Source organism: Bactrocera dorsalis, chromosome 5, assembly GCF_023373825.1.
Source record: "Bactrocera dorsalis isolate Fly_Bdor chromosome 5, ASM2337382v1, whole genome shotgun sequence".
In the NCBI taxonomy this organism is placed as follows: Eukaryota; Metazoa; Arthropoda; class Insecta; order Diptera; family Tephritidae; genus Bactrocera; species Bactrocera dorsalis.
Genome location: NC_064307.1, coordinates 34,599,114 through 34,614,122, shown reverse-complemented (window position 1 = coordinate 34,614,122; position 15,009 = coordinate 34,599,114). Strand labels below are relative to the sequence as shown.

The 15,009-nt window shown below is 38.4% G+C and overlaps 1 protein-coding gene across 7 annotated transcripts in view; it reads right to left on the bottom strand.

Annotated features, from left to right (window-relative positions):
• LOC105227121 (axotactin) overlaps nucleotides 1-15,009 on the bottom strand; it is a 160,143-nt gene that overhangs the window by 27,005 nt on the left and 118,129 nt on the right. For 6 of the 7 annotated variants that reach the window (XM_049459219.1, XM_049459220.1, XM_049459218.1 and 3 more), the window contains exons 15-19: nucleotides 12,177-12,788; nucleotides 4,578-4,759; nucleotides 3,958-4,248; nucleotides 3,391-3,880; nucleotides 1,762-1,934 (exon numbers count right to left, since the gene is read on the bottom strand). In XM_049459219.1, the coding sequence (XP_049315176.1) occupies nucleotides 1,762-1,934; nucleotides 3,391-3,880; nucleotides 3,958-4,248; nucleotides 4,578-4,759; nucleotides 12,177-12,788 (1,748 nt within the window). The remainder of the gene's footprint in view (nucleotides 1-1,761; nucleotides 1,935-3,390; nucleotides 3,881-3,957; nucleotides 4,249-4,577; nucleotides 4,760-12,176; nucleotides 12,789-15,009) is intronic. The other variant, XM_049459217.1, reaches the window with a different exon arrangement.

The following is a 15,009-nucleotide window of genomic DNA, read 5'->3' as shown; positions in this document are numbered from 1 at the left end:
GCTGAGTCGAGTTGTGGTACTTTATGCATTGACCGTGGCTAATATCACATTTGATGGAACGGTGAACTGTACGAGTTATTCAGTGATATTGACATAGTTCAGCGAATTAAAAGACAGCGGCTACGGAACGGACGAAACACTCCAGCTCTAGAAGTATTCGACGAAGTAGCCATCGGGGGAAGCATAGGAAGAGGAAGACCTTCACCCCGCTGGAAAGAACACAGTTCACGAATTAAAAAAAATCAGGAAAAATTGGATAAGATGTTTACATATTATCTGGAGAGTTTTAGACGATTTCTCATTCTTTGTAAGAACAGTTATCCTCGCGTAGTTTCAGAAAGATCCAAAAAAGGAATGCCATAAAGCTTAAGTAAATTATTTACATACAATTTTTTACGAAATGGCAGTTTACTTTCAATATTTTCTATATTTGTTAAAGGAGGTTAATACATTTCAGAAGATTAAGGCATTAATTAAATAAATTTTTGAGTTCAGTCAAGCTTAAATGATTTCTTTCATATTCTGCAAGTAATCCTTGAAGCTGCGCAGAAGTTTTCTTAGTTTTAAGTATTCTTCATAGCTTAAAGTTATGAATATTTTTAATTCAATAAGTATATAGTAGAACTTATTTGTAATATTGCTGGGCTTAAAATTACAACAACATGCGTTTTAAGTAATATTTATTGTGTAAAACATATTAATTTACAGCAAAGCAAAATCCATCTATATGCATATATACAATATAACTTACCTCGTAAAAATATAAATTCTCACTACCATAATAAACAATACAGAAATGAATAAGAAATTGAAAGCACAGCAATGATGAAAGCCATTTAGAAATATGTATGTCGGTATGTATATTTAATCCATTTCCTTTATTTTATGCAAATAAATTTCAATTTACACAAATTTCAATATAAATATTTTCAAAATAGGTGCTTAGAAATGGCCATTGACTAAAAATTATGCGCAAGGCTTAGTGAGAAAAGTTTCAGAGCTGATTTTTCAACAAATTTGGTATCGATTAATTTGTTGTTGGCTTGGATTTCTTTGGTTGGTAATTTGCTCAAATTCGTTTTTAGTACCAATTAAGAAATGGATTAAATTCGTTCAATGGCACAAGCACAAACCGGATGCAACGGTAATTTTATATCTACAAAAATATCGATGAATGCGTGTACGAATATTTACGAGTGTTCGAAATTCTGCTATGTACATATGTGTGTGTATTTCCATTTTGTGCGATGTAGTTCGAAAGCAAAAGCAGCAGAGAGCTTTTAATAATTTATTTCACTTTAAAGTGAAAGTTTGTGGGGGAAAAGTGCGTATCGAAATTATGAAATATATATATATGCATACATATACATATATTTGTATTTAAATTTATATGATGGAAAACATATACCTTAATTATGACTATTTTAGCCAACTCCTGCTGTATTTGCTTTCTTTTGTATGTGAGAGCACATATGTGGTCATAAGAAGTACTATATACATATGTATGTATGCTTATACCATAGACAATAACTCTAGCAAAAAATGCGCAAGAAAATCAACATGCGTGATATGTATATGTATGTATATGTATGCTTGTATTTACATAAATATGTGTAGTGATATGTACAGTTGTGCATGTAAAGCTTAGCTAAGCTATGGCTCAAGCAATAAATCGACTTCACTGATGGAGCAAAGCGGTGCCAAACCGATTTGCCTAACACCCGCACCGTCCTTAGAATCAGAACTATAGCGCTTGCTTACCGTGCCATGGCCGTTCGCTGTTGCACCATTTGTGGCCGCTGGTTTCTTCTGTTGCGGTGTTCCGTCCACCAAATCAACATCTATTTGGGCAGGTGTTTGCGTCTCTTTCTCTAGATTTTGCTGCTGTGCTGGAGAAGGAGACTCGGTGCTTTTTGGCGTCACTTGGCTGGCTTCTAAGTTAAGAAAGGAAGAAAAAGAAAAATGGATTAAAATTTTTTTTTTTTATCAAAAGGTAATAAGCAAAACTTTAAGCATATATTATATTGAATATTAAAAAAAACGTTAATACTCTTTACACATAAGAGTTTCCATAAAAGAACTAGATTCGGATCCTTTAGTTTGCATGACAGATCTATAGTGGTCCGATTTTGACGATTCTAACAAATAAGTAGCTGACGAATGCAAAATTTCTTTATCTCAAGAACTGAAGGACTCGAGTGTATGCCGACAGACGGACATGACTAAATCGACTCAGCTCGTCCTGTTGATGATTGGGTTAGGTTAGGTTAGGATAGATGGCTGATCAAAGATCGCACATAGACTGCTATATGTGGTCCTTTGTGAAACCATAGAAAAGAACAACTCTAGTGTTCGAACTTATAAATTAGCAAAATACTTAGCAGATACAGCTTTGCACAAGTGTTTAATTTCAATTTCTGCCAGTTCTGTTGGATATCTGGTATGTGCTCATAGTAAGTTTTTAGTCTTTGCCACCCAAGCGCGGGACAGTCTGGAAACAACGCCGGTAGGGCAATGGCCTGTTAAAATCCTCTCAACTAAGATAAGGCCAGCCTTACTGAGGGCAAAGTGATTACAAGATCTCTTGCGATCGATCGCATGAAACGACGGTGACCCAGCGCTGACTAAGCTTCAGCGAAGCCCAGTTATCTGGGCGTAGAACACAAGAGGACACGGGAACACTGACACGCATCCATTCTACTGATAGCCATTCCTTTCTAGCTCAGTAGCTTTACAATTTCCTGTGATTCCGCTGTGGCCTGGCACCGAAACCAAACATATCACAAAGAGTCTCTATGTTATTGGTAGTGAGGTTAGGCGCTCTTTTATGGCTAGTAAATCTACTGCTACCTAAATGGCTGCAAAATCGGCTTGGAAAGCACTGAAATAGTCAGGAAACCTGAAGCTAGGTAAGATAGAGAACTCCTGACAGTAAAACCCTCCAAAAACCTTAACCCCAAGCCTTGACCCGTCCGTAAAGAAGTTCAGTGCGCCTCTCCTCCAACGGCTTCTTCCCATCCACAATTCACTCGTCGATATATGGGCAGAGAAATAGCCGCCAGAGTTCGGTTTGGCGAGCCCATGATCCAAGTGATCCGATATGAAGTCAAAGTGTGTTAGGATATCCATGTCAGATCTTGGAACATGAGCAACACTCACATACTCGTACCACAAATTTACTTTGGGGTAGTGTTGATAAAAGATCAAAAGGCTCCTACTTTTAGGCGAAATGGAGCTTGCAATATTGTAGGTGCACGGGCACCAACCCTTAAGGTCCCACCTTCCAAAAAAAAACATATACCGGCAAAATATTTAAATAGTCAGCTCTTTATATGCTACGTTCTAGAATTTAAGTTTTTATCAAAAATTTGTCGTAAGTTTTGTACATACCTTCATTTTGCTTCGGCGCCGTTGTGTTGGGTTTATCTTGTTTTGCCGATTCGATACTTTCATCTTTAGCTTTTGTTTCCTCTTTACCTTTCACGTTGTTCGGTTTTTCGTTTGGACTCTTATTTGCATCAGCTTTGCCTACAGGTTTTTCTTCGTTTGCGTTTGCAGTTTTCTTCTCATGTGTGTCCTCAGCGCCTTTCTGACTAATCTCTTTTTCATCCGTTTGTTTCTCAGGCTGGGCTGCCTCCAAGGCTTCATCTAAGCTTTTGTCTACCTCTGCTTTTGCGGCATCCTCATCATCATCTTCATCCTCTTCTTCGATGCGCGCGTCAATCTGACCCAATGGTATATCTCCGTTTTTCTTTGTGCTACCATTCTCTTTAGCCGGCGTTGCTGCACCTGCAACTGTTGCGGCACCAGCTGCGCTGCCATTTTTCAAAATACCCACCAGCGGAGCGCCATTTCCCGACTTCTTTTCATCTTGTGGCAACTGCAAGTGGCAAGGGTTATAAATTTCGGTTTAATTACAGTTAATGGTGTTCGCCTCCGTTGCATTGTTGTACTCACCACTTTGTAGGCGTAAGACTGTGTTCCCGCCACAGCTGGCGATTCATGCATTTTCGTCGCTTGTTCCTTTGACCATATGATGTCCTCGTCGGTCTGGCGTTCGATGCGTTTCTTATAGGCACGATGACTGCGGTACACCTCTATTAGGCAGCAAATGATTATGATCACGAAGAGCGACGTCAGCGTTATGAATACCACTTGCGTGGAGTCCTCCTTCTCGGAAACGTCGTAACCGAATTTGGCTACATAAAGGACGCGTTGCGGTGGATCTTCAACCCAAGTCTCGACGCTCTGCAAAAGGTAATATATTTTCATGAGTACCTACATAGGCCTCTGGAAATAAGCTACGCAATCAGACATTAGCAGGCTTTCACATATGCAAATCAACGCGCCAATCTACTACACGCCAAGGTAAGAACGAAGCAGAGCAACTGCAACTGGCCACCACGGTCCATTACAATTATGCAATTTTGATACCTTGGTGTAGTTGTTGGCTTTTGTTTGTGTTATTGTCATTTTGGTAATCTCGTTAAAGTGCCGTTACTGTTGCTTATACTTCAATGACTGCTGTGCATGCGGGGTGTCTACTACCATTTCCCTCTGCACTGGCTATTACTTACCGAGCTCACGTTGACCATTGGTTCCTGTGATGGCTGCTCCGAAATATCGAATTTGGCTATACACTGTGCACTGCGCAGACCCTGTGGGTGAATAACAGTTATGTTGTCGGCGCCTGATTTGGTGAAGAGCATATATTCCTCCAGCGGTTTCATCACATAATTATTCACTTGTATGTAAATATCTGTTGGCGATAATGGGAAATTGCATTAGTAAACCCCACACTTCCATGTACATTTGTATTTATGTGGTTATTACATAATTACATGCATTCAGTAAAATCACCTGAGGAGAGCAAGTCATTTAATTGAAAGTTGGTATCAGCAGTACATATGATGTATATATATATATATATTATACTTAATTTACTGCTGGAAATCAATATTGCTCTAATTTACAGTCTGTCAAGTAAGAGCGTGGTCGTGTTAATTAATATAAAAAATAAAAAAAAAAAAATTATATTAATAAAAATTATTTTATGAAACTTTCATATTTATATATACATTGTACACATTACAAACAATGATGCAATGTGGTCAATAATGTGTCCAGTCACCACCGGCGTCGATAATTCCCTGGCATCTCCGAGGCTTCTCCCAGGCTTGCGTGAGGACAGAACGTGCCCATATAGAACATTCATCAGTAAAAATGGCATTGCTATCAATATTCTCATGCGCCCAAGTGAGTTGCTTTGTTATAAGTTTTTCAGTCAGCAGAAGCTTCTTCGTTGTGTTGCGCCATTTCAGTTCATGAGTATGAAGAAGGGTTCGGATAGTTTCGTAGGATATATCTAAACCTTTTGCCATTAATTTTGCTTGTCCTTGCCGCAGTGTTAAAGCAGGATTCCGCGAACACATTTTTTTTTCACTATTATTTTTTCATATTTTTTGTTCACTTTTCCTATCGAACCACTTTCTGGTAAATCATGGACATTTTTAGCCACTATATATCGTTGTATCCACTTCTGTACAAATCCCTTCGATTTTCTCATATATTTATCAGCCGCGATTGCGACATTTTGGGACCTTTCGGGTGGATGCAAAGGAACACAGGTTCGTAGCGCGACGCATACTTTGCACTCATGGCGTTTAAAGTGATTCTCTTTCAAAAGATCAACGACAACTGAACCTTTGTTGACAATGCATCAAGGACAAACCTTCCCTCTATCGGCTCGCGAAAGAATTGGAGCGAAATCTTTCATTAACTGTCGGTAAAATCGCTCCACGCTCCTACTTGACAGACTGTATGTTAGTATTAAATTCTGGTATATTTCAAAAAATCTCTCGCTATTTTCATATAAGGAAAAAATATTTGTGAAATAGTTATATTGGGGATCGTGAAATTCCTAAATCGCATATTGGGCTTAAATACCGTTACAGATCTAGATTGGGTTAGTCTGATACGCTAAACAAGTGAAGGCAAGTTTTGGTTCTTAGCGCTACCAGATAGAGTGCCGCCACGCATCCATAATATTGTCTTGTATTTCTGGTGCCTTGCTCTTGGCATTTTTTCTTCGACAAGTTAGCCTTCCATAGCCATATTCCACAGTCCCTTCCATCAAATCTAGTAGGAAAACTGTGAATTTCTGCTGTACCGCTTTACACATGACTTTTGTACCCTAGTAGATCGTTTTATGGCATTTTGATCTTCCTTGCCGCGCTCCTGTCCAGATCGATGTGAAATCTTATGTCCTTAAGCAATCAAGACATAATCCCAAAGAGCAACATCTAGAGGAAACAGAAAATGTATGTACATACGAATTTTGATCGAAAAGATGAAAGTACTTTTGTCCAAAATGTTTTTAACGTCCTATTTTGAGCTGAAAGTTCTCCCATTCAAAAAATTTTGCAGAGACCGGGACATGTAATAGTCCGAAGGTGCCAAGTCTGGAGGATATGGTAGGTGTGGTAGCACATTCCACTCAAGTAACAAAAACTTGAGGTCAGATGATCAATGTAGAGAGTGAAAAAGGAGTGCCTTTGCTCTTCTCGGCATTTGCCTGATTTACCTTCATGCAACTTCTAGCTATTCACCAAATTCACATGACCACTCCGAGGACACCGTTTTGACTCAATTGGGAATGTAAAAGCTGAATCGAAGCAGGCTCTGATGGCCATCACGACGCAGGATTTTTCCAAGTGTTATGATAACTGGAAAATTCGTTGGTATAAGTGTATTCCAGCGGGAGGGGATTACTTTGAATGGAGATAAAATGGACAAAATTCCCTTTCTATTTGATCACAGTAGTATACCGGCTGAATTTCGCCTTTTCAATTTTACATATAAAGAGTGTTTTTTTAGACGCCTGGGTTTTAATGAGACAATATTTTGTCAGACTTGGTTTTCTTGACAATTGTTTGATTTATACGGTGGACTAATTTGTATAAATGTCTTATCAAAATGAAACTCATATTTTAATTTTCATAAGAAAATTGTATTCATAGATGAAGCTTATTTTTATTTGAATGGGTACGTTAATAACTTATCTCATTTAATGTCATTGTCGAAAGACTATTATGTTCTAAAAAACATTGTCTTGTGTGTTCTATGGGCAGAGGAAATAATCGGTCCATATTTTTTCATAAATGAAATGAAATAATGTTAGTCATTGAGGAACGCTATAGAGCCATGATTAATGACTTTGTCGTGTCTGAATTCAAGAATGCTGATGTGGACGACCTTTCGTTCCAACAATACGGCGAGAAAAGAAGGGAAAATTAAGGTTAACGTGTTCGGCGCGTTATTGTTGATATACGGTTCCAATTGCTGCAAAATTTGGTAGAAAAACATGCTCCTTGGCTAGCATTTAATTCAGCCAGTCGCGGTAGTCACATGCCCGAAATCAGTTTTAAAATACAAGTGCAAACCCTTATCTTTATAATAAGGCTTAATTTCTGGCCATAACATTAAATTCTACGTTTTTTATTTCTTCTTGAAAACTACGTGTCTAAAAACACCGTTATGTATGTACTTGCTAGTATGAACAAAGTATTGTAAGACTTTTTCATAATTTTAAAGTAAATTTCGTCTTCAATGCGCGTAGCGTTTCACGTTTAATGTCTTTAATTGACTCAAAACGATTTCGACGGAGTGATCATTTGAGTTTCCTGAATAGTCACAGGTGAGGAGCACAGGTGAATCGGTGTTTGCGGTACGATATGGGTTGAAAATTTGGCGAAAACTTTACGACAAATCTTCGGGACGGTGCATTGTCGTTGTGCAAAAACCAAGAGTTGTCGGCCCACAATTCCGCCCTCTTTTTACGAATAGCTTCTCGCAAACAACGCATAACACTCAAATACTGTTCTTTGTTGACAGTTTGGCCCATCAAAAGAATTCGGAGTTCACCACACTTCGATAATCAAAGAAAACTGTCAACATAACGTTTGTTTTTGACAGCTTCGACATGGTTTTTTTCGGCTTCGGTTCACCTTTGCAATGATATTTTGTCGATTGATGGTCGCAAGCATAGATCCGAGACTCATCGCCAAGCATAATACGTTTCGTGACATACTGGTAGTCGGAAAGCATTGTTTCACAGTCGTTGAGGCGACCAATCGTGCTTTCAATTTTATTAGGCCCAAATAATCTTTTAAAATGGTTTTCACTAATCCTTCTGATATTCCAACGATGCCAGTAAGATCTCTTACTGATAGTCGTCGATTCTCAAGCATCAATTCCTTAATTTTATTGACGTGTTTATCATCAATTGATGCTGATGACCTTCCTGGACGTGGTTCGTCGTCAATGTTTTCGCGATCCTCTTTGAATAATTTGTAACAATCAAAAACACTTGCTCGCGACAAACAATTACCACTGAAGGCTTTTTCCGACATTTTAAATGTTTCGACACCAGAAATTTGATTCCGCACACAAAATTTAATGGAGCTTCTTTGTTGAATAATTTCACTCAACGTAAAAATCGCCGAATGCACTTGATGTACTTCAGAAATACAAGCGTATACTACACACTAATGATTATTTTGATGTGATGTTTGGCACTGAGGTCACTGACATAGTTGTCAAATATAAATTTATTAGCTTAATCTCTATGTTTTAAATGAAATTCTACTACTAATTTTTAAATTACTTAATAGAAAAAGGGTTTTCAAGATTCCATTAAACCAGTCATTAAAAACGGCAGTGTTGACAATAAATTCAATAGCGAGACAGCGTTTCTTTATTTACGCTAACGACACTGTTTTGCTCATTTTGTGTCTTTACACTCTTGGAGACCATTTTTTATAGCCTTGAAGTTTTTTTGTTAACGATTTTGGTAATAAACGTACATCATGATGTAGCAGTAAATCTAAGAAGGCTGGTTGGTGTCGGAGAGCGGATATGAAGGAAGAAGTGCGAGAAAATCCATCGCTTTAAACTTGTCTGAAGTGCTTTTATTTCTTTTTGAACTAGTATCTGTGTATACACAAGCACACACAGACCTATGTGCTTTATTTACTCAGCCAGCCCGTCGATGGACGTTTAGTATTGACTTTTTCCTATTTTGGCCGCGCTGATGACCCTCAAAAGTTGTAAAAACTCTAGATAAAGCAGTTTGCGCTTCGATTCCGCTTATGTGCACAACAGTATATACATACATGAAAGCTTCTGTGGATGCGCTACGTCAGAATGAAGTGCAGCGCCGCCATGCGTATTCTCAAGTTTCTGATGTGTTTGTTGTTTTTGGCATGTGCATATGCGTAAATGGATATCAAGTACTAGCAACACAACAACAACATCGTTTAGCAAAGCACTGCTAAAAGCGGTCATGACTCAATGGAACTGCGCTTGTGGTTTGTATTGTGCGTTAGGCGTAACAGGACGCAACAACTTTAGTCCGTCAAGTGGACCCTCATCAAGAGTTTAGCGAAGCTTCAAGAATTAATAGCGCATTGCTGGGAAATTTATACCCGGTCTCTTGGCATACATAGTCAGCAGTTAAACCTATGTGTATATGTGTATATAAATACGTATATAATTACATATGTATAATTGAAACATATGTGCTTTGGCTGAGACTTAAAACAGTGAAGGAGAAACACAAAATTCTGCCAAAGACAACATGCATTAACAAATAATTTTGACGTTTGAGAGTTGTCTACATACCAAAGGATATACAAGTATATAAACACTGAATATTAACTGAAGTTGTTGAATAATGTGTAACTTATGGTCATGTAACTCAAAGGTTCTTCTCAACGGGTGGCCGTTTCCTTCAAACACGCTTCCTTCATGTGCTATTTATATTTTTGTTAATGACGAAAAGTACGGAATTGGGTTATATAAGCCCATTCAGTAAAGACAAATCAATAAGAAGCCTTTGTCGTACTTGACCTATAAGTAGTGCTTAGTTCTTAGTTACTCAACTGAAACACTAAACTTGAACATTTGACACACGTGGTCAATGAAGAGACGGCAAGTGTCTAGTATACAACAGCTGCTACAGGATGTTGAGCATCATAGAAATTGAAATTGAAAATATTTTGATGAGAAACTCTTCCACACTTCTCCCAGTTCACTCTGCGCTGTAAATAAAACAATGAAGTGCTTTTAGAAGTTAAAACTTCAAGGCCTGATATCATTCTCAACGAGCCCTAATAGAAAGTGATAAGGCTCTACCTTAACTTGTTCTCTGATATGTCCAAGGAAGAATATTCATCTGAATTATCTAATTATTCATCAATATTTATTTTGTCGCCTTCAAAGTTATCCCCACCAGATGTAATACACTTGTGTCAACGAGTCCAGTCCTCGAAAAACTTTTTGCAAGCACTTTTTGGGATGACCTTCAGCGACTTTAGCGAATTTTGTTTTATCTTTTCGATCGACTGAAAATAATCAAAAAAAAGTAATACGGAGCCAAATCGAAAATAAATCGTTCTTCCACAATGTCTATAGATCTTCTCACGCAAACGCCAAATAGAGCGGCTTTGGAGTGGTATTTTTGGTTTCGGGTCGTTTTTTCTCTCCATTCCGATGATTGTTGACTTGTTCAAACTCATAAATCTATGTCTCATCGGTAAATATAATGCTCTCCATGAAAGTAAAATCGGAATTCGCAGATCAAGCAATCCAAAAAGAACAGTTTTCGGTACACTTTTTGGAAAAAAAAAATCAGATGTATCGGGACGAGTCGAGCAAGAACCCGTTTTATACCCAAACGAACCACCAAAGTCATACGAGCGGATTCTCGAGAGATTTCGAGATTTCTTGTCATCTCCCTAACACTTGCCCGATGATTTTCAAGCACCTTATCCTTAATATTTTTTAATATTTGCATCAGTTGAAGAGAAAAGGTCGAACGATGTCTTGAACGATCTCTCGACCGTTTTTGAAGGCTTTGTGCCACTCGTTGGCTTGTGTCTCTGATAAAACTGATTTAACGTAAACCTTGTCCAACATTCCGGGTATTTTGACAAAAATTCATATCGGCGATTCCGAGAAAAAATACGCATTTCTTCGTGAGAAAAGGACGTATGCGAAATTTTACGGATATCTTAAAAACTGAGGGTTTGGCTTATCTACATAGAGGCAGACAGGCAGACGTATATCGCTAAATAGACTTGCCTTATGGAGTCTCCGGCGTTTTATTTTGGCTGTTAAAACATCATGGCAAACTAAAAATAAGTCCATTCAGAATATAAAAAGTCGAAATTAAAGCAATTACTCTAACGAAGTACAAATCAGAAATCAAGTTTTCAAGTCCCCAGTTTATTAGGTATAGCCGCTAAGTCAACTTCAGTGCCCATGGCTGCATTTTTATAGAAAATATTGTTTAATATGTAAAGATTATTGGAATAAAAAGAGCATCTTTTTCTAATAATAATGTGCCCTCGTATCAAAACTGGGTAAAATCTGGTCAATAATTCTCCTAACTAGTTAACCTAGCGATCTATACGTGAGAATATGGTATTTGTATAATTTTTTATGTGTCATACTGTAGATTGATGGTAGAAATTGATGAAGTCGGCCCATGAATTGAATATGGATGACATCGGTCGAGTCTAACCTCCATGCAATATATTGAATTTTGACATTTTTGGTTTCGTGATGGAGCTATATACATATATTTACAATGTCAGCGGAGAATATTTCTGAAAAAATTGTTTTTGCTAAAATTTAGGTTACTAAAGAAATGGGTTCTAGTGTAGATAAAACGAATCGGATAAGAATTATAAACGAAAAGAGAAGTGAAGCGGAGAAGATACGTCGATGACAAAAGAAAAAACTTAGGATGTAGAAATGCCGCCGTTGTTAAAGAGATAAAGGATTTTCGGAGACGTATAGGTTAAACTCTCGTATAGAGGATTATGAACATTATTTCCATAAGGAACTGTGGGTCATTTCTCATGGAGCATTATTAGTGTTTGATAACAAAACGCTGGTTAAACCATACCTACCTGATAGTCTCACTTAATTTGAACACTTAGTTAAATTTAACTTTCACGACTTTCACCTTACCAAATTCACCAACAAAATGTATGACTGGCCAATCATTATAAGCGGCAAGAAAATAGGCATTTTATGAGCCACTTATTTGTACTTACCAATCAATGCATGTGCCTGTGTTATAACAGAGAAGCCACAAAATAGCTACTTACTCGACAGACAGCCACTATAACTCTTGAACACAGCAAATCTCGCATCTGTTGTATTGATGCCACCAATTTGTACACGATTTCCACCCACATCACTCGTCGGCACCGGCGCACGTGTCTGTATCTTTGTCAATGGCACTTTTTCGCGGTCAATATACAGAGTGGCCTCACTGCCGTTGCGTATGTAGTAGATGGAGTGGCGTGCATTATTCAGAAAACTTCGATCGATGTGCGCCCCAACGGCCGGCCCTTCACGGTCCTCTTCGAATAGTAGATGGCCATCAGCGTTAATGGCTACCATCAGGTAATAACTGCGATCACCGGTCGGCTGCAATAACAACATCACACGGTTGGCACGCCGCAAATCGAACGAGGAGAATGCCAATTGCAGTCGCACGTAGTCCACTTTGCCGGTAAGCTCGAATTTACGCAACAACGTTGATTCGCCGCTAAAGTCCGCACCCTTCTCCTCCATGCAAAATTCACCCAGAAAACTGGTGTGTTCACAGTCGCATGTGGACTCCTGTTTGGCGAAATTCTCTTTACATATGCCGCCATTTTTGCAGGGCTCGGCGTCACATTTGATTTGGCAGTTGGGCAGCACACCTTCCATGGCTGTGGGGGAAGAAAGAGAATGGATGACAATGCGAAATATGCTATAGGTTATCTTTAAAACTATGCTTTAGTACACAGTTATTGTAGTTGTTAGTGATTAAGCGATGCGAATGCTATGATAAAGATGTTTTTATGCCAGCCATTGTCTAACTAATTGGTGATGATTGTTTTACTCAAAAATAAGTTGTCTCTAAAGGAGTCGGGGATGGCGTTTTATTGTATTATTTCATTAAAAAGTTAATTCGATAGCTCAGATTTAGGTATACCTATTTTTTGAGCTTCTGATTTCATGCGGTTCATCGCCTAACTTTCAAAGATCTCACTGATAGCTACACTATTTAAGCCCTGTATTGGATCCGGCATATCGGAACTTAGAATCCCAAAAGCCAAATAATTCGTAAGTCTCATAGAATGCTTTTCATTTCTTATATTTTTTCATTATTACGGAGACAACTTGCAGGTCGTGTGCATCTCTGAAACTGCGTTACCCTGATTCAATATTCGGCTTATACTGAAACCTAACTTACTCGCATTGGTATATTGAAAATCTATGTGCTGTTGCTCAGCGCCTTTGCGGCTACTCGCTACTTCGGCTTATCCGATTGACATTAATCTTTGGCAGTAATGACCATAAAGCGGACACACGCATATGTTTGTAAACATACCAAAAGGCTAACCGACATGCGCTTGGGAGCATGCTAACTAAGCAGCATAGAAAAATATGTAATATATGGTATATGTTAACATTAAGTTAGGTCGGGTTCTGGTCGGTTAGTGTAATATTTGATAGAGTTTTGTAGCGCTTACAGAAGACGCTTGACAGAAAACTAATTCTCAAAAGTAAAAACATTGAATTCTTTAAATTGCTCACTGACTTTTGTGCAAAATTTTTTTGGGGAATTGGATCTTATATATTTGAATCTAATTGTATTAGCGTAAGAATGCGCACTGGGGAAAGAAATAATAGGTTTAATATCTGATGACAAAGAATTATTTTATTTCGGCCGACCTCTTCAACTTCGAGATAATAGTCTAGAGTGCTTCACTTCTTAGCAGTTATTAACATCGTTGAAGTTTATTATTACCTATATATAGGATTTTGTTCGGGAAGGTAATATGACTGAGTCGATTTAAAAAAATTTACTAAGCAATCGTTACAATTATTTAAAATCTTTCCAAAATAGGCTTTTTCTGCCTGTATGCCGCGCTGCCAGCGCGATTTCGAAGCATTAAAGGCGTCACAGAAAGCATTCTCCAGAATAGCCTTGAGAGCCGTGGTGTATGCTGCTTGGATCCCTTCGCCATTTTTCAGGCAAGGAAACAAAAAAAGTTCAGGAGCGGGCCATATCTGGGCTGTAGGGCAGGTGCGAAAGCGTTGGGATGCCGGTCTTGGTTAGGTTGCTGTTCACAAAAAGGCGGTGTGAGACGGGGCATTGTCGTGGTGGAACTTCCAATCGGCTGCAATGTGTTGTCGGACCCGGTTAAACCCTTCGTTCAAGCCTCCTGAGAACTTCCACGTAAAACTTGGCGTTGACGGTTTGACCAGGAGGAACTCATTCATGAGGACGATGCCTTTGATGTCAAAAAATACAATGAGCATCGTTTTCACTTTGGATTTGCTCATTCTTTTCCGGTCTTCATCAGCGACCGAATCGAGTCGGTGCGCGCATACTCCAAAGTACAGTCGCGACGGAAGAAAAATCAGTCTTATTACTTTCCGGACAAGGTCAGAAGCGATGTTAGACTATCCGGGCTAATGGTTACCTTCTGTTTAGTATTAGTACCGCGTTTGGTAATTAGTCCTAGTCTCTAAGCCTGGCTCATTTAATTGGAAAAATATGTGGATTTGTTTCTCAGAGATATTACCGTCTTAATATGACTTTTTATATAGATTGCTCCATATGTCAGGATTAGTGAATGATTACCATATACATTCATATACCTATCTTTTCTAATTACCAGTTTTCTTCTGAATAAAAACTCATCCGCTCAGTGCCGTCAGTGATCGTCATTAAAATTTATCTTCCGTTTTAGTCACACATATGTACATCTCTATAAATGCTGGTTTTTGATACGTGTGGTTTTCAATGGGCAATGCTTTTTTCGGAGCTGGTCTTTTCGACAGGTGTTTGCCATTTAATAATTTGTAAATTGTGCAAATTTATTACCAATATTCGGTCGACATAATCGTCCAGCACAGTCATGGCTCGGCCTTGCACCA